The 27482-nt window shown below is 55.9% G+C and overlaps 3 protein-coding genes and 1 pseudogene across 3 annotated transcripts; 2 read left to right on the forward strand and 2 right to left on the reverse strand.

The window, feature by feature from the left end:
• Nucleotides 1–14875: 14875 nt before the first annotated feature.
• On the reverse strand, nt 14876–16060 carry LOC148052662 (uncharacterized). Its single transcript, XM_087778624.1, has 2 exons — nt 16009–16060; nt 14876–15462 (listed from the first exon to the last, which is right to left on the reverse strand). The coding sequence occupies exons 1-2, from the start codon at nt 16058–16060 to the stop codon at nt 14876–14878; spliced, it is 639 nt and encodes a 212-aa protein (XP_087634750.1).
• Nucleotides 16061–18554: 2494 nt separating this feature from the next.
• Nucleotides 18555–19705, forward strand: LOC148052663 (feather keratin Cos1-1/Cos1-3/Cos2-1 pseudogene; annotated as a pseudogene).
• Nucleotides 19706–21016: 1311 nt separating this feature from the next.
• On the reverse strand, nt 21017–22133 carry LOC148052664 (uncharacterized). Its single transcript, XM_087778626.1, has 2 exons — nt 22051–22133; nt 21017–21597 (listed from the first exon to the last, which is right to left on the reverse strand). The coding sequence occupies exons 1-2, from the start codon at nt 22100–22102 to the stop codon at nt 21017–21019; spliced, it is 633 nt and encodes a 210-aa protein (XP_087634752.1). The 5' UTR covers nt 22103–22133.
• A 1985-nt stretch (nt 22134–24118) lies between these two features.
• LOC148052665 (feather keratin Cos2-3-like) lies at nt 24119–26295 on the forward strand. Its single transcript, XM_087778673.1, has 2 exons — nt 24119–25303; nt 25627–26295. The coding sequence occupies exons 1-2, from the start codon at nt 25157–25159 to the stop codon at nt 25948–25950; spliced, it is 471 nt and encodes a 156-aa protein (XP_087634799.1). The 5' UTR covers nt 24119–25156; the 3' UTR covers nt 25951–26295.
• Nucleotides 26296–27482: the final 1187 nt, after the last annotated feature.

Genomic DNA, 27482 nt, shown 5'->3' on the forward strand with positions numbered 1-27482 from the left:
ACAGCAGCCAGTGCCCAAGCCCCCACGGCTGCTCGCTGGTGCCTGGCCTTCCCCCAGGCATGAAGCAGCTTTCCCCAAGGCCAGCTCTTCTCCCGGCAGGGCCTGTTGACCACCTCTGCCTGGTGGTCTGCTCCCCCACTGAGATCTTGGATAGAGCTGTACAGCGTGGTACCACTGCAGAAGAAATGAGGCAGAGCTGGGGGAAGTCCATGAGGGAGGGAATGAGGAGGGCTCCAAGGATGGACAGAGTGCACTGGGGAGAGCACGTCCTCCACATCCCAGCACACAGCCACGCACCAGCTGGAGGGTGCACAGGGTGGTTCTGACTATGGTCCAAAATTGTTAGAATCATGCAATTCCAGGAACGACTCTTGCCAGATGGCATGTTGTTGATGTTTTTCATCTTACTTTGAACTCTGACCTCTGAGGGACACATCCTGGAACAGCTGTTCTAGGAGACAGGCCTGCAGCAATACCTGAAGAAGCAATGTGCAGGAGAGAAAGCCATCAAGCTAAGAGCAGCAGCAAGGAACCATTGCCCAAGCAGCCCCCGCCTCCTGCATTGCCCATTTCCTCTCCAAAGCCATGTGCAGAACAACCACAGAAGCCATAGTGAAAAGGAGGGAAGCTGAGATCCCCCATTCCAAGTCCCTGCTCAGAGCAGGTCTCGTTACATCAGGCTGGCCAGCGCTGTGCCTGTCAAGGCTTGAAAATTTCCAAGGCCGGAGCCTGCACAACAGCTGTGGACAGTGCATTCCAGTACTTGAGAATATTCAGGGTCAAAAAAAGGTTAGAAATCAATGGAGTTGCTACTAGCTAAGTAGAATTTCCCAGCTTCCAAATTGCATCTGGAGCCCTGCGACTGCCCTGGAGGCTGCCACTGGACTCACTCCCACATGTCAGTACCTTTCCTCCGTACCAAGGAGCCCCAAACTGAACACAGGACCCCAGGCACGGTCTCATGAGTGAATCAAGAGAGGAGAAGGATCACTTCCCTGCGTCTGCTGGCTGCACTTTTGCTAAGAGGTCGCAGAGTGCAGTTGGTCTGCCTTGCCCCAAGGGCACACTGCTGACTCACCTTCAGCCACTGGCCACCAGGCATCCCCTGCCTTCCCAGCTGTCTCACCTATAACCTCTGCCTCCAACAGACCAGGCTGCTCAAAGCCCCATCCAACCTGACCTTGAGCACTTCCAATGATGGGGCATCCACAACTTCTCTGGGCAATCCGTTCCAGTGTCTTACCACCCTTATTGTAAAAAATTTCTTCCTTCTGTCCAACCTAAATCTACCCTCTTCCAGTTTAAAACTGTGTCATGGTTTAACCCTAGCCAGCAACTGAGCACCACACAGCCGCTAGCTCCCTCCCCCAGTGGGATGGGGGAGAAAATCTGACGAGTGAAAATGAGAAAACTCGTAGGTTGAGATAAGAACACTTTAATAATCAAAATAAAAAAAAGTAAAAATATAATAGGAGAAGTAACAATAATAATGATAACAACAACCACAACAACAACAACAGCATCCAGAGTAACTGAATCACAATGCAATTGCTCACCACCCATCGACTGATGCCCAGCACATCCCTGAGCAGCCGTCACTCCCCCCCACTCAACTCCCCCAGCTTATGTACTGAGCATGACCTCCTATGCTATGGAATAGCCCTTTGGCCAGTCTGGGTCAGCTGTCCTGCCTGTGCTCCCTCCCAGCTTCTTGTGCACCTGGCAGAGCATGGGAAGCTCCAAAGGCCTTGACCAGTGTAAGCGCTACTTAGCAACAACTAACACATCTGTGTGTTATCAACATTATTCTCTTCCTAAATCCAAAACACAGCACTATACAGTGACTAGGAAGAAAATTAACTCTATCCCAGCCAAAAGCAGGACAAACCATTACCCACTGTCCTGTCCGTACTGGCACCAAGAGTATTGGATATCTTCATTTATATCTTAGACAGTTTGCAGATGACACCAAGCTGAGAGGTGCAGTTGGTACTCTTGAGGAAATGGATGCCATCCAGAGGGACTTGGACAGCCTTGAGGACTGGGCCCACATGAACCTCGTGAAGTTCAACAAGATCAAGTGCAAGGTCCTGCACTTGGGTTGGGGCAATCTCCAATATCAGCACAGACTGGGGGATGAATTGATTGAGAGCAGCCCTGCAGAGAAGGGCTTGGGGGTACCAGTGGTTGACAAATGGGATGTGAGTCAGTAATGCGTGCTTGCGGCCCAGAAAACCTGAGCTACATCCTGAGCTACATCAAAAGACGCTTGGCTAGCAAGTCAAGGGAGCTGATTCTGCCCCTCTCCTCTGCTCTCATGACACCCCACCTGGAGTACTGCATCCAGTTCAGGGCTTCCCAATAAAGACAGGCATGGACCTCTTAAAGTGGGTCCTCCAGGGGTTGACCACAAAAAAGAGCCGAAGGCTGGAACACCTCTCCTGTGAAGAAAGGCTGAGAGAGTTGGGATAGTTCAGCCAGAGAGGCTGAAGAGAAGGCTCCAGGGAGACCTCATTGTGGTCTTTCAGTATGGAAAGGCAGCTTCTAAGAAAGACGGAGAAAGACTTTTTACCAGGGCCTGTAGTGAGAGGACAAGGAGTAATGGTCCATCAGAGCAGCAACTGCTGAGCTCACCAGCCAACGATGCAAAATCCTGACACATGCCCATGCTTTTTCCACACACGGTACACATCTATGATGGCTGCCTGGTGGCTAACAACAGCAGCAGCTGCTTTAGCCTAAGCAATGCTGCAGCTGCTTTCTGAGAAGCTTTCTACCAAGCCCATCTGGCTGGCACCTTGCTTCCTGATGCTGCGCTTGCAGAGCACAGCCAGGAGCTGGACTCCTTCCAAGGGAGGCAGGTCACAGGTAGGGGGAGCCGAACGGGAGCTTTCCAGGCCAGGTGAGGACCCTTGGAAAGTGCCAGTCCTTCTGGGAGGCTCTCAGGGCACCAGGCTTGTCCTCCTGGTGCCTGTGCAGTGCTGGGCACACCCTCCTGCCAGGACTCCTGTGGCTCTGGAGGCTGCTCCAGTGCTAAAAGCAGATGAGGAGACAGACTTCTCAGCAGTGCTGCTCCATGAGCTCTAATGAGCCAGGTTAACTGACGGATGCCAGGGCTTGGCTCAGGCAGTTTGAAGTCTTCTCCTGATGCCACCTGCTACTTAATATTGGTTTGGCTTTTGAAGAGAGGGTATTTATCTTAAGTCGATTGAACTACTTCTGTCCAACCCCCAAAAGCCCCAACGCCCTCTGCTGTCATGAAATCCACCATGGATGGCTGGTGCCTGATTTACCTTCTTAGCACTGGGCTTTCAAGGACTTGTGGAAAGTTGTCAGGGGCACAGAGGCAGAGAGGTGGCCGGTGGTTTTCAGCGTGTGGGGAGGGGCTGTGCTTCCTCATGTGCATATGCATCTGGCTGTGCCTGTGGGTGTATTTGTGCCTGGGTGCTTGCATTTGTATGTTCATTTGCAAATGCACAAGTGAGAGTGAGTGTCTGCCGGGGTGTGTGTGAACAAGTGCATTTCTGTGTGTGTCTGTGCATGTGGTTGTGTACACGCACAGTTTTGCAGGTGAGCAAGTAAGTGTGTGTGTGGTGTCAGTGCGCACGTGTGTGTATGGGCATCTGTCTGTGCAGACGTGCCTGTGTATGTCTGTGTGCTTGTACAGGACCATGTGCGTATGTATCTATATGCAAGCGTGAGTGTGCAAGTGTGTAGAAGCACATGCAACTGCTGGAAGGGATCAGCCTGGAAGCACAGCCCATGTCTGCCTTCCTCTCCTTCTGCTCTCTCCTCTCCCTCCCACCTCCTTGTTGCCTTCTGATCCCCTTTGGCCTACCCACGCCATTCTAGGGGGGATCTGCTGCACCCTTCCCTCCTCAGTGCAAGCCAAGGGACGCCCTGCAGCAACTCTGCTACAGCCAAAGGGCACCACATCTCGACTCTCCCTGGTGCTCTCTTCACGGTGGCACTCCACTCGGAGTGACTTTGTTTTCGTCCTTTGTGTCATGGAAGTTCTGCTGCAGCCCAGCCTCTTTCGTTGTGGTGTCCCTCCCTCTGTGGACACTCTCCCAAGCGCTCAGTGAGCAAGGTGTTAGTCTAGGGTGATCAGAGTGGAGGCAGAAGGGGATTCTTCACCTTTCCCAGAATGCGAGGAGTGTGGGACACAGTGCTGTGGGCCCTTGGAAGGCACTGTTCCTGGGAAGTGAGGAAGGCTCCTCCAGAGCCAGTGGCCTGCCTTGCTTTGTCTCTCCCTGGAAATGCCCTCTTGAGCATGTCCTGTGGCTGGGGAGCCTGGCCAGTGGTGTCCTTGAGTGAGCAGCCTGGGGACTGCAGCAGGCCAGTGGGGGGCTCGCAGCCTCCTCTTGGGGATGGATGTTCCTCCTAGTCTGCACGGAGCTCTGCTGGGAGGCAGCCTGGCAGAAGATGACCTTGAAGGCTAGCACAATTCCCTGTGCAGAGGGGCAGGGAAGCAGCAGAGAGGCACAGCTGGAAGAGAGGCTGGGGCTGCTGCCTGAGCGTCCCAAGGGTGGCCAGAAGCTTTCCAAATTACTGCTTTTACCCAGAGAGGGCTTGGAGCATCTTCCCACTGTGGAAGGGGACCTATCGAACTGCTGCAGGAATGCATTGGGCTTGCTGGAACGCCTTCGCCCAAGGCCTTTTGCAAGGGTTGGTTTGGCAGCAGAGACTTGACCCGCTCTCTGACCCCACACAGCTTCCAACTCCTCACAAGCAAAGCCCAAGAGGAGAGGGAGGAAAAGCTACTGAGAGGGGAGGCAACTAGTTCAACACAGACATGTGAACTGCAACGCTGATACACTGATACCAAATCTCCTTTTCCTCCCAGCTGCTATTTGGGGAGGGGTGTTGGCTTTTGAAGAGCATGCATTTACCTGCAGAGAAACCTGGGAGCAACTTCATTAGTTCAAGCTCATTTCTGTGTGCAGACCTCAGCGTTTGCAGCCTGCAGGAAGCTGGGCTGGTAGCAGACACACAATCCTCTGCTGCGGCATTGCTTCTTGCATAGGAGGTGGGGGGCTCATTCCAGACTCCCAGGTCTCCCTGAAGGAGATCACAAAGACCACCAGGGAGTGTTGCAGAAGTCACTTTTTCGCTCCAATAAGAATCCAAAGACCTGTTGAAGCCTTAGACTGCAAGCTGTGAACTTTCACCCAAATACGCTGACCATATGCTGAACTCCTGCCTAGCTACATGAAGGAAGGCCCTGAAACTGGTGCAAACCAGGAAGATAAGGTAGCCAAAACCATCAGCAGAGGCTGCAACACTTCAAGATAAGAAAAGGAATGTCCTGCCTGGAGACAGGGAAAGGATCCAATAAGGAACAAGAAGACCCCAGACCCAAATATTACTATTGGACCCAACCATCCCATGAGGGGAGGGGAACTTAGACTGTAAGGGTCTAATTGCCCAGGGATCTCTTTGTTCGGGGTCCCTCCCTGGAGGCACCCAGCTCGAGCTGCTCTTCACCGCTGTACCACTTCATAAATTCACCTGGCGTACGCCATGTGGGAGACTCTGCTTCAGGGAAACCTAGGGTCGAGCCTGAGGGGAGAGTGTGTGTGTGAGTGAGGAGTCGAAAAGGGGCACCCGTCAGCTCAGTGGAGCTGCCCGCTGCAAAGGGACTCCGGTCCTAGCAGTTAAAGTCTCGGGTGGGGTGTGTGCGGCTCCCTGAACGGATCCCTGAAGCGCTCGGGCGGTTGCTGCTCCCCTGACAGGAGGTTGTCATGCCTTCTTTGTTCCTGCCAGTGGGGTAGAGGAGACACCTGCTGCTATGAGGCTGAGGCTGGGGCTGTCTCCCCAGAGAGCACAGGGGAATGAGGGCCCATGGGTGCCCCATGCTGGGAGCTGCCTGGCTCGAGCTTCCCTCTGTGGACACTCTCCCAAGTGCTCAGTGAGCAAGGTGTTAGTCTAGGGTGATCAGAATGGAGGCAAAATGGAGTTCTTCACCTTTCCGTACTCTGGTACGGGGAGTGTGGGACACAGTGCTGTGGGCCCTTGGAAGGCCCAGCTGAGATGAAGTTAATTTTCCCCATAGACCTCATACTGCTGTGCTTTGTACTGATAGCTGGAAGGGTGTTGATAACACACCAGTGTTATGGCTGCTGCTGAGCAGTGCTCGCTCAGCATCACGGCTGTATCTTGGGAGAGGATGTAGCCAGGACAGCTGACCCAGACTGACCAAAGGGATATTCCATACCGTATGACGTCCACGCAGTGATAAAAGCTACGATAAGGGGGGGGGGGGGGGAGGGCATTCGTTGTTTTACAGTGTTGGTCGTCCCGAGCAACTGCTATGTGTGCTGGGGCCCTGCTTCCCAGGGGTTGGCTGGACTTCGCTGCTGATGGGAAGTAGAGAATAAAATCTTTTTGTCTTCCTTTTGCTTTTCTGCACCTGGCCTTTACCAATGCTTTCATTAAACTGTCCGTATCTCCACCCACGAGCCTTTCATTATATTTCCTCTCCCCTGTCCAGCCGAGGAGAGGGAGTGATAGAGCAGCTTTGGTGGTCTCCTGGCGTCCAGCCAGGGTCAACCCACCACAAAGGCACTGTTCCTGGGAAGTGAGGAAGGCTGCTCCAGAGCCAGTGGCCTGCCTTGCTTTGTCTCTCCCTAGAAATGCCTGTCCAGGAATTTGGTCTGGCCAGCGGAAACCAGGGCAGTTACCACCATGCAGAGCGCCTGGGCCTTTGGCAATTGGGGCTGTTCTGTGTGATTTGCTTTGCCCCTCAGGCACCGACTTTGCACTTGGACTGGCTGAGCATCTGGAGAGAACCTGATGGCTTGACTCAAAGCCCGTTTTTCGCTTGATTGACTAGAGCAAAGAAGCCCACAAATCTCTACTAAAATGTGCTCTAGGGGCCTCTGAATGCGGCTGGCGAGTGCTTGATGTACTTAATTAGTCCTGGGCTCACAGGAATTTACTCACACTGGTTATGCAGGGCTGAGAGCAAGCCCCTGGCATCCTGATTCCCAGCAGGCTCTGCCCTACAGTCAGGATCAGCCATCTCCAGAGCCACCAGCACTGGCAGGTTTCAGAAAGAGGAGCTTGCCCTGCAGATGCCTGGGTGCACAGGGCAAGCAGAGCTGCCAGAGCAGAGCTGAGGGCCCCTGCACCCAGGATCAGCCTTGCACAGACACATCCCCCCCTCCCCGGCCTTGTTGCACGGCCAAGGAAGCTCCCTGCACCAGGGGGTCTTGCCCAGCACAGAGGTACAAGGCACTGTCAGAGACCTCGACTTCCTCCAGGCTGTATTTCCCCGTGGTGTTCAGCAACGCGGTGAGACGGCCGCTCTGCTTGGAGCCAGCTGCTGCCTGACACGAGACCAGCTGGAGAGTCTGGCCTTTTGTCTGCTGGTACCAGAGCAAACCCCCAGAGCTGGAGGTCTGCTATGTGCGGGTTGTTTGGATGGTGTCTCTCAGCTTCACTGTGACTTGTCCTCCTTGCTGGGTGACGGTGCTCTGCCCCACGGTGCCTGGAAGAAAGCAAGGGTCAGCAGCTGTGCAGGGAAGGGGTCTGGGAAGCAAACCAGGAGTGGATGCAAAACCCTGGTGGAGAAGGCTCCCTGTCCCTTGCCCTGCAGTAAATTCCTGAGGCGTGGGGACAGGCAGGTGGAGAGTTGTTTTGGGCAGGAGCTCAGAGCTCTCAGCCCCGTGTGGACCCTGAGGAGAGCTGTGCTCGCTCCCTGCTCCTGCTCCCTGCTCCTTCTCCTCCCGCCCAGAGAACCAGGGAACAGCCTGTCATGCCTAACATGAGTGTGTGTGCTGGCACCAGCTCCCCTCCAGCTTGTTGAGGTGCCCATGGAGCTAGGGCAAAAAGATCCATCCTGCTTCCCCAGCCCTGTCATCTCAGAGGGCTCCTAGCTCCCTGAGCATACACACAGCTGAGCTTGAAAAGAGGGAGCCCTGGCTGTTTTGTGAACCAAGAGAAAACTGGAAGCTATGGCAGGTATGTGCCAGGCAGGAGACAGAATGGGACAGCCTATGAATGTCAATGGGATGAGAGCTTTATAGTCCCTGGGGCAGCTTTGACAAACTCTGCTACTTTGCATTGGAAAGGGAGAAATGTGGGGCTGCAGAGACAGCTCAGGTCTCCTGTGGTGACATCCTGTGGATCAGAAGAGAGAGGCAGGGAGAGGTGGACTGAAGGGGAGAGAAAAGCAGGAGAAGGGCTGTGAAGTATCTCTCCTCTCTCCTTTTGAACAGCAAGAGCGTCTTGAGAGAAGGTGTGCAAAACCACAAATGTGAGGTGACATTTCCCAGCACTTTCCTGTGATTTAAGAGTAGTTCCCTGCATGATCCTGATAAGGCTGGCAAGGGTTTCCTGGGGAAAAGAAGTATGCATTTCTAGGAAGCCAGGACTTACCCAGCAGTTGTCCCAGGAAAGCGGTGAGGACGAGATATCCGAGGTGCATGGCGAGACCGACCCACCTGTTTGTTGAGTGAGAGAGAGTCAGAAAACCACCTCCCAGCCCCGAGGTAACAGAGCTGCCAGAAACGACTCTCTTCCTCTCAAAGGAAGAAGCGGGGAAGAGAAGTGATCTGTTCTTCCTGTGCCTGAAAGGCTCCTCCTGGGTTTCTCCCTCCTCCAGCAGCAACACCTGTGGCTCCCTCAGCCAAAGCCTTTCTCAACATTTCCACAAGGAGGGCTCCTGGGGGCTCCGGGGGTCCCAGTCTTGGGAAGAGGCTGTTCCCAAGCAGCTCACAGTGGAGTCCTCACCTCCCCAGCTACAAGCCCCTGCTCTTCTGCACACCCGCTGCTGGGCCATTTCGGAGGTCAGGGGTTTCTTCCCCAATGAGCTTTCGTAGCTGCTCCTGGGGGCCTCAGCTCTCTGGGGATGTTGCTCTTTCTTCTGGGAACAGAAGTCTCTTCTGTTTCACTCCCTTCTCCCCTTTCTTTCCTCAGCTGCCTGGGAACAATGTCCCTCCCTGAAAACCCCCCAAATAGGAGAGGAACCCTGCTGTGCAACAGCCCAGGGGTTCTGGCTGTGTCTTGTTCTGCTGGGATAATCCACCGTGCGAGAGAGGAACCTGACTCCAGCGCTGCTGTTAGATGCCACAAACGCAGAGATGACAAGGCCAACCTGCTCCTACTCTAGGGGAAAGGGTGAGGGGTGTTGTGGTTTAACCCCAGCCAGCAACTAAGCACCACCCAGCCGCTCGCTCACTCCCCCCCCAGTGGGGTGGGGGACACAATTGGAAGGGTGAAAGTCAGAAAACTCGTGGGTTGAGATAAGAACAGTTTAATAATTGAAGTAAAATGAAATAGAATGGTGGTAGTAGTAGTAGTAGTAGTAGTAGCTGTAGTAATAATAATAATAATAATAATAATAATAATAATAATAATAATAATAATAATAATAATAATAATAATATAATACAATAATAATATGCAAAGCAAGGGATACACGACACAATTGCTCACCACCCACTGACTGATGCCCAGCCCGTTCCTGAGCAGCGATCACTCCCCCACTGCCCAACTCGCCCCAGTTATATACTGAGCATGACATCATACGGTATGGAATAGCCCTTTGGCCAGTCTGGGCCAGCTGTCCTTCCTGTGCCCCCTCCCAGCTTCTTGTGCGCCGGGCAGAGCATGGGAAGCTGAAAAGTCCTTGACTGGTGTAAGCACTGCTTAACAACAACTAACACATCAGTGTGTTATCAACATTATTCTCATACTAAATCCAAGACACAGCACTATACCAGAGACTAAGAAGAAAATTAACTCTATCCCAGCTGAAACCAGGACAAGGGGTCAGCAGGGATGAGGGATCAGTGGGTCACCCCCACTCCCGGGGAGCACATGGGGCACCCATTGGAGTGCTGCACTGTGAGAGGTGGGGATAGGGTAGCCCTGCGCCCCGGAGCTGAAAGGGCATGTGAAGGGGTGGGGGTACGGCGGGTGGGGACCCCTACTCCCCTGCCCTTTCCACATGAACTCCAGAGGGATCCCATGCACCAGTCATGGCAGAGATAACAAAACTTCTCATTATCGTTAAATCAACCTGACCTGAGTAGGCACAGATCTGTGCTGCGCTGAGCTGTAGATGTCACTTGGCAAACTTGGCAGCATTGCCACAAACACGTCCTTTTCTTGATCCAGGTGTGAAGCACCCTGTTCTCATATAAATGTCTTTTTGCTCAACAGTAGAAATTAGGAGTGGTTTATTCCGAAGAAAATCCTACAAAAACTGAACAGACGACAATGCCAGCGAGTCTCAGCACAGGCAGGATTTGCACTAGGTGCTAAACCCCATCTCGAGCTCCACCTCATGCTCCATAACTCGGGGTTCCCAGCATCTGAAGGGCATCACGTCACCCGTGCTGTCCCCTTTTACCTTCTTGTGCGATCTCCAATTAATGGTATTTTAATCAACACTCTGTGGAGCAAGAGACCCATTCCTACTGGGATCTAGCTACAATCACGCTCCACCCTCATCATGAAAAAAAACACAATTCCAAATTTCTAATAGGAATTTCTGCTCCTCCAGGTTGTGTGCATTGCCTTTCTCTCTATTACTGTGCTGAAGAAGAGTTGGGCTCCCTCTGGCTCTTCATCCTCCAGCCAAGTGTCAGAAGCATCAAAAAGCTCTCTCTTAAGCTTCTCTTTGGAAGGCTGAAGAAGGCCAGTTCTCTCAGACCCTCCTCATGCCTCGTGTTCCAGAAACACAGAGCTGGTAAAATTGGAAGGGACCTCTGGAGGTCAGTGGGTCCAAACCCCACCTCAAGAAGGGTGCCCTAGAGCTGGTTGCAAAGGACCACATCCGGGTGGATTTTGAGTATCTCCAAGGATGGAGACTCCACAACCTCTCTGGGCATCCTGTGCCAGTAGTCTCTCACCCTCACAGTGAAAAAGGGTTTCCTGGTGTGCAGACAGAGCCTCCTTTGTTTCAGTTTCTGCCAAATACCTCTTGTCCTGTCACTGGACCCCATGGGGAAGAGCCTGGCTCCGCCTCCTTCACAGCCTCCTGCAGGTATTTGTACACGTTGATGAGATCTCCCCTGAGACTTCTTTTGCCTTTGCTGAACAGGCCCAGCTCTCTCAGCCTTTCTCCAAACCAGGGATGCTCCAGTGTGTTCATCCTCTAAGGGGCTCCTCACTTGACTCTCTCCAGTACGGCAATATTTGGTAATATCAGCCTGTGACATGTTTTTCCTTCCCCAGTTGCTGGCACTCAGACCTTGCTTACACCCCAGTCCCTCCAGCTGCTGGCACTCAGACCGACAGGCCCTGTGACCAGTCACCCCTTCTCCAGTTGCTGATACTGCTAGCACACCCCCTGGCCCATCCAGTTGCTGGCACCCAGCCCTACAACCCCTATGGCCCTTGCTTGTTTGCTCACATCTCTCTCTCACACCAGTCTCTCCAGTTACTGGCACTCACAGATGGGAAGTTGCACAGAAGGGTGGTTAGGAAAGGATTTGATAAGAAGGCAGGGGGGACTGTTGCGCTCAGGCACAGGGCTCATCCCAACAAGTGCACTGACCAGCCCCTGATTAGGTGCAGGTACCTCTTGTCATCCTTCCTCCTCTCTATTGCCTCCCCTTGCTCCTCCCCAGGCCCCTCTTTCCCCCCACCTTTGACCCTGCCCCTAAGCGGTCCTTAACAGCTCTTGCCTAGTCCTGCAGGATCCCCCTCAAACATCCATCATCCTCCTGTGCCTCTTGTCACTTCCTGCCACTTACAAAGCTCAGCCTGTCCCACTTCAAAGCTACACCTGCACGTTCCTAATGGCCCATCAATTAGCAGCTGCAGAGCTCTGGTCTCCCTCCTTGTCTCCCTTATCACTTACTCAGAGATGGGTGTCCTGGTGTGCTTTCTTTATCACTTGCCCTTTTACTTCTGCTGCCCTTTGAAAGGAAAAGGCACTTGATCTGACAGCCTCAGTGAACCAGCCACTCTCACCTTCCTCATGCCCTGACAGAGGCCTCTGCTCAAGTTCCTCAGGTGAGCGAGTTCCTCAAGGTGCTGAAAGGCTCCTGGCCCCAGAGACAACTGGGTCTTTTGAGTCAAGGCTCTGGGGGGAAGCCCCATGTTGAGCTCAGTCTTTGAAGTGTCTCCCTGCAACCCCTGCAGCAACACTAAGCCATGGCAGTCACTTTTCAGGATGCCCGAGAAGTCACAAACATGAAGGAAAGGGAAAGCTTGGCCAAATGAGCAATCAGTTTCAGATGTAACGTGGGTATGCAAAAGAACTCGGGTCACTTGGAATGTGTGGAATGAGATGGTCTGCACTCCCAAATTCCAGCTTCTTTATTTTTGACCCCCCCATCTGTCCTGCATTTCCTGCAAGACCCTGAAACCTCTCTCACAGGTCTTTGTGCAAATCCCAGCATAAGGATGGAGCTGAAGTGCAAACCATCGCTTTCTTACCCATCCAGGTTGGCATGGGGCTTCTCATCCACCTGCCGGTACCTCACAGAGACACTTGTCGCCAGGTGCCTCACTCTCTTTGCCTCCTTCTCTTTCCTTCTGGCCCATCTCTCCTTTGGACATATTCCTCATCCCCTCGCTTCCACAAAGCCTGAACTTTCTTTGTCACCTCAGAAGGTCTCACTGCCAACACCTGCTGTTGTGGCCTACTGAGGTGACATCACTCCAGTCCTTAGAACATGTTGGCCTGCACATCCCGGGAATGCAGCTACCAGCAGTTTTAGTGTTGGGCAGAGAACCCAGAAGGACTCAGGGCCAGAGGCAGTCCCCCAGGCCAAGCACTGCTGAGTCCTCAGAGCCATGAAAAGCAGGCAGACGGCTCAAGCAGTGGAATATGAACTCTGGTCCAGTGCCTGCCTGATGGGTCTTGCTCACCTGCTGAGGCTGTCACTGATCCTCAGGTGCAGGGCTAGGAGGACATTTTCCTTCCTTGGGCTTCTCTGGCTAGGAGGTAAAGCCACAGGAGCAGTCATGGCTCCCACCATGAGCCCCCTTCTCCAACACTGCTCATTGCTGGACACTGAGGGAAGAGTAAGAGCTGGACAAGCAGCTGGGCTACGTCTCCTGAATACTCACTGCTGTGTCCCGTTCAGTTTCAGTGGCTCAGGGTCGTTCCTGAGTGTGCTGTGGCAATGCGGCCTCGTGGCAAGGAAGGCCAACAGCATCCTGGGCTGCAGCAGGAAGAGCGTTGCCAGCAGGACAAGGGACCCGACCCTTCCTCTCTACTCAGCGCCAGTGAGGCCACGTCTGGAGTGCTGGGTCCAGTTCTGGGCTCGCCAGTGCAAGACAGGTATTGGAGTGAGCCCAGCCAAATGGTGCAGGGACAGGAGCATCTTTCTTGTGAGGATGGGCTGAGAGGGCTGGCAGTGTTCAGCCTGGGGAAGAGAAGGCTCCTGGGGGATCTTGGCAATGTGTGTAAAGAGGTGATGGGAGGGAATGAAGAACAGAGTCTTCTCATTCAGGCATGCGTGGGACTCCACACCTCTGTCGTGAGGACTCTCTGTAGAGTGAGAACTTATAGGCAAGACACTAAACTGTGACCCTTACTGTGTTGCAGGTTTGCAAGGGCTAACGGCTGGTTTTACAGCACTGGGTCATCCTTTTTGGGGCAGTGAGGCCACAGCTGGGCTTCTCACCGCCCTCCCAGTCAGAAGGTGCTTGAGCATCCTCTCAGGCAGACATACCCTGGTGTCGAAGCGCTGCCTCTCAGCTCCAGGTCTCATGGCCAAAGGGGCCTGGGGCACCTGAGAATTCCTGTAGGAGCCTGTAGGAAGAGATCAAGCAGCCTGCTGTCAGGCAATAGGAGGCTGCAGGCTCTTCTCCTGCTTTTCGCTCCTGGACATCACAACCAGTGCAACCAGCCCCCAGCAAGGGAGCAGTGTCCACGCTGAACTTCTCCTGCCATCCAGTGCCCAGCCAGAGACAGGGGCCTGCACCCACCTATCTCAAGGATGGAGACAGACCCCCTTGAAGCCTCCGACATGCTCCCAGTCCCTGCAGGGGATTCCTCTCCATGCTTAAACGTCTCATCTCTGAGACACTGTGGCACTGAGCACTTGAAGGCCTGTGACCTCGACATCCCCTTCTCCTGTCAGTCTGGAGCCTGAAATCCTGACTCCACGGGATGACTTTGTGACGCGAGCAGGATCCTTTTGAAAGCTCCGGGAAAGCCTGTAGCTGGAGGACTCCGTTTTAAACGGTATATCCGAGCTCTTACAAAGTAACAAACTGTGAAAGCATTTCTGGTTGGTCTTTCCTAAGTCAAGCTTTGCATTAGCAACTCAGCCCTGGAGTCCCTGAGTTTCCAGAGCAGAGGAAAGCACCTGCTCAGGGCTCCCTTAGCTGAGCCAGTGGGGAAAGGCAGCAGGCCGAGCAGAGGCCCTGTATGCTCCATGCCAGCAGTGGCCGGTCCCTGCGACAGGACCGAGGGCTGCCCGGCTGCCCGGGGGCAGAAGGAGCCAGCAGGGACGGCGGCTGCACTCGCTCCTGCCCGGGCACCGCCGGACACCGCCACCGTTCCACTCGCGATTGCTGCCCGCCACCGCCAGTGTGGCAGGGGATTTCTGTCTGCGTGCCGCTGGGAGTGCGGGCATTTCCTAATTGCCCCATTCCTAATTGTCTACTTCAAAAGCCCAGAGAGCCTGTTAGCGGTAATAGCAGCCTTGGGTGGAGATCGTGGTGCAGGTCCTTGGGAAGGGCAAAACCACTGGGCATCTGTCCCCTCTGAGACGCCTTTCTGAGACACTGCTGGCAGGCCTTTCCAGCCAGGCCAGAGGATGCCACGTTACCCAGAAGGCTCGGAGCCCTCTGTGGGGAAGCAAGAGAGCCCTGCGGGAAACCCCCTACTCCCCTCCCTGCCTGGCACAGACCGTCTGGGTCTGCGTTGGCAGCGCTGCCCGAGGGGGGCTCTTTGGTGCCTTCAGGAGCACGGATCCGCAGCAGCCCTCAAGGAGAAGAGGTGCTGAGCCCCGGCACTGGCTCCAAGGAGGACCTGGCGGTGGCGGTGGCGGTGGCGGTCGGGCGGGGGAAGCGTCCCGGGGCCCGGGGCCGGGCGGGGCCGGGCGGGGCCGGGCGGGGCGAGGCGGGGCCGGCGGGCGGAGCGGCAGCGCCCCCTGGCGGGCCCGGCCGGGGCTGTCCCCCCGCCCCCGCCGGGCCCGCCCGGCCCCGCCCGCGCCGGTTCGTGCCCGGCCGCAGCCCCGGCTCCTCTCCCCGTGCCTCCCACGGCGCAGTAATACACCGCCGCGTCCCCGCGCCGGGGCCGGGCGAGCCTCAGGGCGCTGGACCGGCGGTCTGCCGACACCCACAGCCGCCCCGGCGGGTTCTCCACTGCTTTCTCTCCAGTGACACCTGTTACAATGTGATGCGGTGCCTGGTCTGGAAGCTGACGGTACCACTGAACATACGTGCTCCCCTGAACGTTGGGGTGTGAGCAGTTGATGCTGATGCCGGTGCCCTCGGAGGTCTCTGCCGACGGCTCCTGCTGCACCTGGGCTCTGCCCGCAGCCACTGCCGACGAGAAAAAGAAAAAATAAACCTCAAAACCTGCCTTCTGCGCAGCCCTGCCTCCTGTTTCCAAGATCAAATCCCACAGAAGGAGTCAGGAGCAAGCAGCGATGAAGAGCAGGAGAGTTTCTAGAGGATGTCAACATGTGCACTAGTGGAAGTGTCCAGTAGTAGCTGGTGGAGAGATGAATGCATGAATGATAGGTGGAAGGGTGAAGTCATCGAATAAAAAAAGGAGGACAAAGGAAAGAAAGCCAGAAGGAAAGTAGCAAGGGGGGAGGAACGACTACGTGATTTATACGGAAAGACACAGAGGAAAGGCAGAAAACGGGAAGGGCTGATGAAGGAAGAGAGCGATGAGTTTGCTGAGGGAATGTGGGATGGCTGGAGGGGGAGGGAGGGACGGGAGGGTGGCTCGGGGGCAGAGGTCCGTGAAGAAGCCAGAGGGGACGGCAGCCTCGAGGGACCTGCGGGGGCCACCCCAGGCTCAGCCCCGGCCCCGCGCAGTCCCCGGCCGGGCCCCCACCCAGCCCCGCCAGCCCCGCGCACCCAGCAGCACCGCGGCCAGCCCCGCCAGCCCTGCGCCCCGCCACCGCCGCATCCCGCCGCTGCGCCGCCCGCGCCTCGCTGCCCCCCGCCAGCCCCGGCTCTCGGCTCCGGCCCGGGCGCCTCCTCTCCTCCGCCTCCTCCCCTCCCCTCCCCCACAGGAGGGACGTTTGCTTTCCTCCAGTGCTCAGGCACCTCTCCCAATCACCAGGAGCAGCTGAAGAGAATCCGGAGTGACCTGGCAATGACATGAGCCAGCTCCCTCAGCACTTGTGGGTGCATCCCATCAGGGCCCACGGACTTCTGTATGTGCAGTTTGCTTCAGCATTCCCACACCTCATCTCCTTCCACCAAAGGTAGGTCTCCCTTGCTCCAGACTTTCCCTCTGCTCTGCACTGGGGATTCCTGAAGGCCAGTCTTGCTAGTAAGGACTGAGGCAAAGGCGGCCTTCAGCACCTCAGCTTTGTCCATATCCTGTGTCACCAAGGCCCCCATCTCATTCAGCAGTGCTCCTCCATTTTCCCTATGCTTCCTTTTGTCACCTGTGTCCTTAGAGAAGCCCTTCCTATTGCCTTTGACATCCCTCACGAGACTTACTTCCAGCTGGGCTTTATCTTTCCTGACCTCATTGGACATTGGCTCTGTATTCCTCCCAGGTTGCTTGTCCTTGCTTCCACCTTCTGTATGCTTCCTTTTTGTGTTTGAGTTTGACCAGGAGCTCCTTCTTCATTCACGCAGGCCTCCCGGCATGCTTTCCGGACTTCTTCCTCGTTGGGACGGGCTGCTCTTGAGCTTGGAGGAGGAGATCTTTGAATATGAACCAGCTGTCTTGGGCCCCTCTTCCCTCTAGGGCCTTATCCCAGGAGACTCTTCCAACTAGATCTTTGAAGAAGCCAAAGCGTGCCTTCCTGAAGGCCAGGGTTGTGAGCTTGCTCTTCACCCTCCTCTCTGCCCTCAGGATCCTCAACTCCACCATCTCATGGTCATAGCAGCCAAGGCTGCTTTTGCTCTTCACATCCCCAATGAGCCCTTCCTTCTTGGTGTGCATGAGGTCCAGCAGAGCACCTGTCCTCACTGCCTCCATGTTCCTTGTATTCAGTACCTATTTGGTCCAAGGTCTCAGTCCCTGCCTGACACAGCACCAGGCCAATGAGTACATTTGGCATTGGCTTGGACACGAGGTGGGTGTGCGTCCCACCCCAGACACCACCAACACTGCGCTGGAAACAGATCCACTCAGGAACGGCCAGCACATGGTCGGCAGGAGTCCTCAGCATTTCTCCTTGCCCATAAAGCAAACGCCATCTTTTTGAACTCTCTAACACTGGGGAGAGCAGCTGTGTCCTGGCCTGGAGAGGCCAAGAGGAGGGACCGCCAGCCAAACTGAGGCATTCCCAATGTAGTTACACTGGATTAAAGTAAGGATCCAAACTGGAGTGAAACCATCCTTGTTGTGGCCTGAAATCAGCAGTAAAACAGTGTGAGCCTTGCAGAGGCAGCAAAAGGAGGGCTGAAGGCACAGAAGGTTGCATTTCAGTGCCTGCGCTGTGGGCAGTTCTCTGCCGGGTTTGTTCTGCTGCTGTTCAGCTGCACTCAGGCTCCTTCTGGCCCTGGCTGCTTTGTGGAGCTCATGGACGGAGCAGTGGAGAGTGACCCTGCCGTGAGCAGCGCATTCCCTTGCGATGAGGGACACACAATCACACACACGCTCATGTGCACCATCCTGGAATCACGCAAATCTCTGCACCCAGAAACACTTGCAGAAATCCAGCATGCAGACAAGTGCAGACAAGCGAACACAAGCATAAACAGGACCGCCTTTACACTCAGCTGGGGACACCCTGGGGATAGCCCCGGCAGGGATCCTGGGGAGCTTTCAGGGGAAGGACGAGCCCCTAAATGTGCTAATGGTGGTGTTTGGGTAGCCAGGGAGACTGCCCAGAGGGGAGGTGAATTGGGAGCTTTGAAGAAAACCTTGTGTTCAAGGAGTCAGTGATCCTGGGCAAGCCATATCTGCTGTCTGGGGCCTCGCACTAAAGGCTTGAGAGGCCCCTACCTTAGCACGAGTAGCTGCTGCAAGGGAACCTGCTGGAGTGCCCTGTGCCAGCCTGCGCTGCACGTGGGTGGACCTTACGGCAGAAATAACCTTCCAGTGTTTCAGGAGATGTATTATTTCTTTTTTTTTCTTTTTTTTTGGCAACACAACAGAAAAGGCAGCATGGCATGGGAGGGAAGCAGAAGCTCTCCCTGGACAGGATCTGCGCAGTGCATCTTGGGAAAATCTGCCTGGGTCCATGTGATGCTGCACAAATGCAGGCTTCCCAGCACCAGAAGGGATGTAAGGTTTATTCGCTATCTCTATTCCTCTTTTGATTCTACCTTACTAAACCAGCCATTTCATTATGTGGTTTGCTGTCAGGTCTATCTTTCTGAGATCTGAAAAGGACCCTGCACCACATCTTCCCCCAGGCCCCCTCCATGGTGCAGAAGAGGAGCGTGCAAAACGAGCCAGCAGAATTTTTCTGGGAGCAGTGTTAGGCGGGATACGGGCAAAGCCAGGAGCTGGGCCACTTCTCGGCAACAGGGCCACCAAGAGCCCCAAAGGAGTGACCCAGGCTGACATCATTTGCCTTTACGGGACTCCTCCAGCAGGTGAGCTGAGTTCTCTGCCCACGCTCATGTGTTTTGCTCCGGAAATGCTTGGGCCTCTCATCCTGTCACGCAAAAGGTGCCTTCCCTGGGGAATGTGCCTGGCATAAAGCAGGAAACGAAAAGACAGCAATTCAGGAAGCCAAAACACAGCCCATGGCATTAGCTGGGATGCTTTGCATTCAAGATGAGCTTGTCAGAAAATAATGACCGCTGCAAGGGCTGCCTCTGGCAGCCTGGGGCAGTAAAGGTCCATGATAAAAGGCAGCCCAGCTCCTCGCTCTCTCATCCACTTCTCTTGCCTCCTTCTCCTTGGGAGTCAGGTGAGTCTGAAGACCCTTCTCCTTCTCTGCTTTCCCTAAAAGGAGGTCTCACCTTAATGGACCTCTCAGCTGACACCAGCTTTGTTCTATGCCAGATGGTGGGGCTCTGTCATGAGAGAGGGAAGTGGGGAGAAGGTTAGACATGGAGGGAAGCTGGGACTGCACTGAGGTGGCTTCTGGAGGAAGGGGCTAGGCAGCCCCCGAGAGGCTGTGGTGGCACGTGGTGGTGCCATGTGCTGAACACCTGGTGGCCGTTTTTGGGCCCTGGCAGGATGAGGCCAAGAAGCCCTCATCCATCTCTGCACAGCCTTCACCTCCCAGCCCTGCCCGTTCTTTGGTGTGGTGACAAGCTGCTCCTCACACATCCCCATGTTTTGCTTCCTCCCTGCCCTCTCCCCCAGGTGCACCTCGGACCCCAAGACATGTCCTGCTGCGACCAGTGCCTGCCATGCCGGCCCTGTGGCCCGACCCCACTGGCCAACAGCTGCAATGAGCCCTGTGTCAGGCAGTGCCAGAACTCCACCGTCGTCATCGAGCCTCCTGCTGTGGTGGTGACCCTGCCTGGCCCCATCCTCAGCTCCTTCCCACAGAACACCGTTGTGGGATCCTCCACCTCCGCTGCTGTTGGCAGCATCCTCAGCTCTCAGGGAGTGCCCATCACCTCTGGGTGCTGTGACCTCTCTGGCATTTCCAGCCGCTACTGTGGCAGAAGGTGCCTCCCCTGCTAAAGCCACTGGTGACAATCCAGACAAGGACCCCAGGAATGCAGGCCTAGATTCTGGACTGAGGACAGAGCTCCTGGCCATTGATTTTGGAGGAGCTGAGCATGCAGTGCTGCCCTTCCGGAGGAGGTGCAGCTGGGCCTCTCTGAAAACATGGCCAAAATCTAACTTCCTTGCCTTCCGCTATCTCCCATCTCTTTCCTGTCTTCTGTTCTTCCGGCCCATAAGACCCTCAAAGCCAACGTGGGGTATCTGCTGACCCCTCTCCCTCCATGGGAGACACCGATGGATGCCCTGTGGGATCTCCACTGTGGGTGATGGGCACAGACTTTCGGCAGCTGCCAGTGATCTCCCACCACCACCAGCTTCCTCTCTAAGGGAACTCATTTCCCTCTTCAGAGGCATTGAAGTTTTCTGCATCACAGCCTCTGCCTCCACATATTCCTCTTATTGGTGGACGTTGTCTTGAGTTGCCAAGGAAGAAAGGTATTGCCTTGGCTGTCGGAGGATAAGGTGAGGGAACAAGCAAACACAGGGCAGTGGGTCCCGTCCTGCCCCTGTCTCCTGGAGCTGAGGAAGATCAGTTCTGGTGGTGGTTTCAAAGCAAGGGCTTGGATTAGTGCTGAATGGGTTGGGTGTTTGTGTTCTGCCAGGGCCTGGCTATGTGCGTGGGGTGAAAGAGATGCCCAGCCACTCATGGTGGAGCAGCAGCAGTGGCTGGTCCCTGCGGCAGGACCGAGGGCTGCCCGGCTGCCCGGGGGCAGGAGGAGCTATGCTGCCCGCCTCCCTGTGCAGAGCAGAAAGGCGCTGCTCCTCGACGGGAGCCAGAGGGGCCAGCGGCTGCACTCGCTCCTGCCCGGGCACCGCCGGACACCGCCACTGCTCCACTCGCGATTGCTGCCCGCCGCTGCCTCCACCAGTGTGGCAGGGGATTTCTGTCTGCGTGCCGCTGGGAGTGCGGGCATTTCCTAATTGCGCCATTCCTAATTGTCTACTTCAAAAGCCCAGAGAGCCTGTTAGCGGTAATAGCAGCCTTGGGTGGAGATCGTGGTGCAGGTCCTTGGGAAGGGCAAAACCACTGGGCATCTGTCCCCTCTGAGACGCCTTTCTGAGACACTGCTGGCAGGCCTTTCCAGCCAGGCCAGAGGATGCCACGTTACCCAGAAGGCTCGGAGCCCTCTGTGGGGAAGCAAGAGAGCCCTGCGGGAAACCCCCTACTCCCCTCCCTGCCTGGCACAGACCGTCTGGGTCTCCGTGGGCAGCGCTGCCCGAGGGGGGCTCTTTGGTGCCTTCAGGAGCACGGATCCGCAGCAGCCCTCAAGGAGAAGAGGTGCTGAGCCCCGGCACTGGCTCCAAGGAGGACCTGGCGGTGGCGGTGGCGGTGGCGGTCGGGCGGGGGAAGCGTCCCGGGGCCCGGGGCCGGGCGGGGCCGGGCGGGGCCGGGCGGGGCGAGGCGGGGCGAGGCGGGGCGAGGCGGGGCCGGCGGGCGGAGCGGCAGCGCCCCCTGGCGGGCCCGGCCGGGGCTGTCCCCCCGCCCCCGCCGGGCCCGCCCGGCCCCGCCCGCGCCGGTTCGTGCCCGGCCGCAGCCCCGGCTCCTCTCCCCGTGCCTCCCACGGCGCAGTAATACACCGCCGCGTCCCCGCGCCGGGGCCGGGCGAGCCTCAGGGCGCTGGACCGGCGGTCTGCCGACACCCACAGCCGCCCCGCCGGGGACGGCACCTCTTTGGGCTCTTTGTAACTGCTGACGAGGAGTTCGGGGCCTCGGCCCGGGACCTGACGGTACCAGTGGATGGAGTCGCCGATTTGTATGCTGGGGTGTGAGCAGTTGATGCTGATGGCGGTGCCCTCGGAGGTCTCTGCCGACGGCTCCTGCTGCACCTGGGCTCTGCCTGCAGCCACTGCCGAGGAGAAAAGAAGAATCACTTTGCTTCAGGAGCAAATGTCATGCTGCAGGTGGCAGAAGACAGCAGTGGAGAGACGATGGGGATATGGTCCAAAAACCATTCACGGTCTGAAAACAATGGACGGAGAGATGATTTCTCCGAGGGACAAGAACGGATGAGGGATATTTGCGACAGTCAGAATGAGGAAAAGGAGAAGGGAATGAGGAAAAGAGATTGGGTGGGAGAAATGGATGGATGGATGGATGGACGGATGAAAGATTGTAAGAAATGGAGTAACAGAGTAAGGCAGGCAGTCTGGGACGGAACGAGCACATTGGGAGCAGAAGGGATGACTGCAGAAGGGAGGAGAGAGAGAAACTGAGGCCCATGAAGGCAAGTTGTGGGCCCAGCCCCGGCCCCGCGCAGCCCCCGGCCCGGCCCCCCCCCAGCCCCGCCAGCCCCGCGCACCCAGCAGCACCGCGGCCAGCCCCGCCAGCCCTGCGCCCCGCCACCGCCGCATCCCGCCGCTGCGCCGCCCGCGCCTCGCTGCCCCCCGCCAGCCCCGGCTCTCGGCTCCGGCCCGGGCGCCTCCTCTCCGCCGCCTCCTCCCCTCCCCTCCCCTCCCCTCCCCTCCCCTCCCCTCCCCCCCCCTCCCCTCCCCCCTCCTCCCCCCTCCTCTCCCCTCCTCTCCCCTCCCCCCCCCCCCCCTCCCCTCCCCTCCCTCCCCTCTCCTCTCCTCTCCTCTCCTCTCCTCTCCTCTCCTCTCCTCTCCTCTCCTCTCCTCTCCTCTCCTCTCCTCTCCTCTCCTCTCCTCTCCTCTCCTCTCCTCTCCTCTCCTCTCCTCTCGTCGCCGTCGCCAGCTCCGCCCCGGGGCTGAGCCCTGCACCGCCATGGGCGTGCGGGGGTCAGGGAGGGCAGGGGCAGAGTCAGAATGCAGGTGAGAAGGGACCTCCAGAGGTCATCTAGATCAATCCTGTGTTCGGAACAGATCCCATTAGATCAGGTTACTCAAGGTCTCATTCAGTCCAATTTAAGCTGTTCCCAGGAGGGAGATTGCACAGCCTCCCTGGGAAACCCGTTCCAGTTCTTTTTACTTTTAGCCTATTGCTTAATCGGATTTTTCCATGTTCCAGCTGTTGTTCATTTCATCTGCTTCTTGAAGGGACTCCGTGTCAGCTGGACCAGAGTCTAGGTCCATCTTCCCTGTCTCCTCTGAACAAGTAGTTGTAGAAAGTAAGAAGGTCTCCCCTGAGCCATCTCTTGTCCAAGAGGAGCAGACCCAGTTCTCTCAACATCTCCTTGCATGTCATGTTTGTCAGCCCCCTAATCGACTTGGTGGCCTTTGTTGGACTCGCCTCAATATGTCAATATCTGTGCTGGAGTGGGGAGCCCCAGCCTCGATGCAGGACACCAGAGGAAGTCTCAAATGGGACTGAGGGGCATGGTCACCTTCCTGGACCTGCTGGCAACACTTTGGCTACCACAGTTCAGCATGCAGTTGCCCTGTTTTACTTCAAGGGCACACTGTGGTCTCATGTGCAGCAGGGCGTCTACCAAAACCACACATCTTTTTCTGTGGATCCAAACCTTGCCTTTGCTCTTTTTGGCCTTCATGAAGTTCCAGTCAGCCCATTTCTCTATGTTTACAACTCTTTGAGCCTGGTAGCCCAGCCAGTTTCCCACCCATCTTGTCATCCTCCAACTGAAGCCCTTCATCTCCAGTTTGGTCATAAAGGCACTATGGGAGAGGATGTCAAACTTCTGAACTCCAGGTACACACATCCCCTGCCTTTTTGTTGCCCAGAGTGTCCATCACCTCATGAGAAAGCAAGGAGGTCGGCCCTTGGCTACACTAGAGCCTCAGCTCAGAAGCAGCTGCATGGAGAGGGGAATCAGCCCTGCCTGAGCTCTCCCAGCTGAGCTCCCTGGCAGGGATCGCACTGAGGTCACTAAAGGGAAGGGGGAAGCCCTCGACTGCACTGCCCCCAAGTTGGACCTGAGCCCAGGCAGACAAACATTCAGGAGGGGAGATGGGCTCAGGAGCTTTGCATACTGTGCATAGCCCTTGTTGGAAGACCATGGGAGACCATCAGGCTTTGGATAAGGTGGCCTCAAACGCAATGTCCCTTCCCTCCCAGGGGCAGTTGCTGGGCACTCAGACCTAGATTGCAATGCAGGGCATGAAGGTCCTTGTGGGCTGAAGACCAAAGCAGTCATCAGTTCTTTGGCTTTCCCTGTGCAAGCCACAAGCTCTGTCCTTCCTCTCACACAACAGTGACATCAGGCTCCGTGTTCCTTTCACTCAGGACCTGTTTGGTCCAAGGTCTCAGTCCCTCCCTGACACAGCCAATGGGCTGCACAAGTACATTTGGCATTGATGTGGACACGAGAGGGGGCTGTGTCCCAACCCAGACACCACTGAGACTATGGGAAGCAGATGGCCACCACACGGTCGGCAGGATTCCTCAGCCTTTCTCCCTGCCCATACAGCCAACCCCATCCTTTTGAACTCTCTAGCACTGGGGAGAGCTGCTATGTCCGGGCCTAGATAGGCAGGCAGGGGGCACTGCCAGCCGTGCTGAGGCACTCCCACTATTGTTTACAATGAATTCAACTAAGGATCCAAACTGCTGTGGCCCGAAATCAGCAGCAGCGGAGTGTGAGCTTTGGAGGGGCAGGAAAAGGAGGTGTCAGGAGGCAGGGGCTGCATTTCAGTCTCTTCCCTGTACAGATCTCTAGCTGGCTGGTGCCATCAGTGTTCAGCTGCACTCAGGATTCTTCTGACCCTGGGAACCTGCTGCTCTGTGGTTCATGGAGAGAGAAGTGGAGAGTGTCCCTGCCATGAGCAGCACATTCCCTCGTGATGAGGGACACACAAGGTCACACACACACACACACACACATGCTCTTGCACATTGGTGTGGAATCATGCACAAATTTGTTCTCCCATGTGCATCCACACAAACACAGCTACACACAAGTGCACACAAGACAGGAACACATGTAGGAATACAGCCAGCTACGGCCTCTGCTGAGGAGAGCCTGGGACAACCATGGCAGGACTAGAGCATTGCGTGTAATGCAGGCCCCAGGCATGCCCATGGCATTGCTTGTGTGCTCACAGACTGCACAGAAAGGAGACGAGACAAAACAAGCCAGAAATTATTCCTGAGGGCAGTGTTGGGCAGGATGGGGTCAAAACCTGGCAGCACAAGGCACACATCTGGAGAGGCAATAAATGATCATCTTGAGGGAAAGAGAAGGATAGTGAACTTCCTCATGCGAAGGAGCCCTTGGGTGTCCAGCTGAGGATTGCTGGAGCCTCTTCCTGAGAAAGACACTTGAAGCAGCCCCACCAGAGTCACCCAGGCTGAGGTCACTTGCCTGCCCTGAACCTGTCCAGCACTTGAGCTGAGTCGTCTGCCAGCACTGCTGCACTCCTGCCCTAGAAATCCTGGAGCCTTTCCTCCCTGTGCTTGGAAGACGCCTTCATTGGGGACGGACATGGCCCAAATCTGGAAATGAAAAGGCAGCAGTGCTGGAAACCAAAGCACAGCCCATATCATGAGCTGCGATGCTTTGCATTCAAGATGAGCTTGTCAGAAAATTGTTACCTCTGCAAAGGGTGCCTCTGGTCCTGCAGCAATGGAGGGCAGGTATAAAAGCCAGCCCAAGTCTCTGCTCTCTCATCCACTTCTCCTGCCTCCTTCTTGGGAACCAGGTGAGTCTGAAGTCCATTCTCTTCTTCTTCCAAAGTGAGATCTCTCCTCAATGGACATCTCAGCTGATACTGTCTTTGTCCTGTGCCGGGCGCTGGAGCTCTTTGTCATGGCAGAGGGTTGTGGGGAGAAGGTGTGCTAGAGAGAGGCTGGGATGTGGCTGAGGGGGCTTTTGGTTTAAGAATTACGAGGCAGCATCCTGGGCCAGGCTGCTCTCAGTAAGGTGCTGTAGCTCCTGGCACGCGTTCCAGCTCACCATAAGTAGTGAACTTGGCTGCTCCTGACACCCTTCTTTGCTCTGCTTCCTCTCTGTCCTCTCTCCCAGGTGCACCTGCAGCCCAGAGACATGTCCTGCTACAACCAGTGCCTGCCCTGCCGGCCCTGCGGCCCGACCCCACTGGCCAACAGCTGCAATGAGCCCTGTGTCAGGCAGTGCCAGAACTCCACCGTCGTCATCGAGCCTCCTGCTGTGGTGGTGGCCCTGCCCGGACCCATCCTCAGCTCCTTCCCACAGAACACCGTTGTGGGATCCTCCACCTCCGCTGCTGTTGGCAGCATCCTCAGCTCTCAGGGAGTGCCCATCACCTCTGGGTGCTGTGACCTCTCTGGCATTTCCAGTCGCTACTATGGCAGAAGGTGCCTCCCCTGAAAAAGATGCTGGGAAAGCCCCAAGGAGACACCTTGAGGAACTTGGAACATGGTGCTGGGCAGATGGTCAAGATTTTTCAGTGTTGTTACCAGGATAGCTGAGTGGCTTTGCCTTTCTCTCCCTTTTCTTTGTTTGCTTCAGTTCCCCTTGGCAGCAAAGTCTCACTAAGACCAGCCTGGTGGGGACCATCTGTCTCCTCTCCCTCTGTGGGGCAGGCAGACAGACAGACATCATGCAGGAACTTCTCCACAGCAAAGGGCTTCAGACCCTCAGCTGCCCCTGGGACTTTCTGCACTGGCAGCCCCCACTTGGAGTGACTTTGTTCCCCTCTTTTGATTCATTAAAGTTCTGCTGCATTCAAGCCTGGCCTCCATGTGCTCCTTCCCTCTCTGGACACGCCCCAAGCTGCCAAAGGAGAAGGGTGTTGGTCAGGGGTGGAAGGGCCACAAGGAAACCCTTCTCCATTCACAGAGGCATGGGAGGTTTTCACACCCTGCAGAGGCTTCCTCTTTTGGGCACCATGCCTTGGAGCTGAGGAAGTCACCCCTGGCTGCTCTGCTGCCAGTGAGCATCAGGCCTTGCCTTGCTGTGCCTCTGCTCACAAGTGCCCAGAAAGGCAGGAGGCCCTGAGGGGTCAGCAGCGCCATGAGCTCTTGAGGAAGGGCGTTCCTCTTGCTATGGCTGGAGTTGCTCTGGCATGGCAGGGAGGGGGTGTGGGGCTCTTTGAGATGAGTGCTTTGCAGAATGGCAGGCATGGTAAAGCAGGGAAGAGCCTTTGGAATGGCCCACAGCTGCTACTCCTCCTTCCTCTCCCCTCCACCACCCAATGGAGAGGCCATGGCCAGCAGGCATGGGCAGGAGTAGCAGGGAAAAGTCGCCCATGCTGCTGAATGCGTTGAGGCTGGAAATTGGAGCTAAGCATGTGGGAGCTGCGGGCTGTCAGCACAGAAATGGGGACAGTGAAAGGGTGTACTTCTGAGGGAGAGCAAATTGCTCTGATACAGAGCATGCAGGAGAATGTGAAGATCAACAGGGATGAGGGTGCTGGGTGCACTTCCCAAGAGAGCTGCAGGCAGGTGCAGAGCTCTTGACTGCTTTATTGGTCTCCCCAGAGAGTTTGTGCTCAGGAATTGGCTGCCATTCTGTGGGAAGAGGCATCTTTTACCTCTAAATCTCATCCCATTTGACCGGTGGAAATGTCACTTGACATGTTTTCTCACATGCACGTGCCTTCATGCAGGTGAGCGTGGATGTGTGTGTGGCATTGGTCTGTATACCCGTAAGTGTGTGGGCATAGGGGTGTGTGGATATGTGCTTCTATGTGTGTACGTCTCTGTACATAAGCGTGCACATGTATCCGTATGCAAATATACATGTGCAGGAGTATGCGTGTGTGTAAACATGTGTGAAGATCTGCGTGTACATGATCGTAAGGGGGTTGACTGTGCCTGTGCCTGCACATGGGCTCAGCCTTCCAAGCGGCTCCTCTGGGGACAGAAGCCAAAGCTGCTGAGTGCTGCCACACCCTGCTC

The sequence above is a fragment of the Nipponia nippon genome, unplaced genomic scaffold (assembly GCF_047370975.1).
Source record: "Nipponia nippon isolate SJK-2023a ecotype South Korea unplaced genomic scaffold, ASM4737097v1 scaffold_45, whole genome shotgun sequence".
Lineage (NCBI taxonomy): Eukaryota > Metazoa > Chordata > Aves > Pelecaniformes > Threskiornithidae > Nipponia > Nipponia nippon.

Bases quoted from the DNA above. Each gene is read 5' to 3' on its own strand.
- LOC148052662 (XM_087778624.1), bottom strand. From the start codon at position 16,060: ATGCGGCGGTGGCGGGGCGCAGGGCTGGCGGGGCTGGCCGCGGTGCTG. The intron at 15,463-16,008 runs GTGCGCGGGGCT...TCTCGTCGGCAG, and splicing joins GCTGGCCGCGGTGCTGCTGG to TGGCTGCGGGCAGAGCCCAG.
- LOC148052664 (XM_087778626.1), bottom strand. From the start codon at position 22,102: ATGCGGCGGTGGCGGGGCGCAGGGCTGGCGGGGCTGGCCGCGGTGCTG. The intron at 21,598-22,050 runs GTGCGCGGGGCT...TCTCCTCGGCAG, and splicing joins GCTGGCCGCGGTGCTGCTGG to TGGCTGCAGGCAGAGCCCAG.
- LOC148052665 (XM_087778673.1), top strand. From the start codon at position 25,157: ATGCTTTGCATTCAAGATGAGCTTGTCAGAAAATTGTTACCTCTGCAA. The intron at 25,304-25,626 runs GTGAGTCTGAAG...CCTCTCTCCCAG, and splicing joins GCCTCCTTCTTGGGAACCAG to GTGCACCTGCAGCCCAGAGA.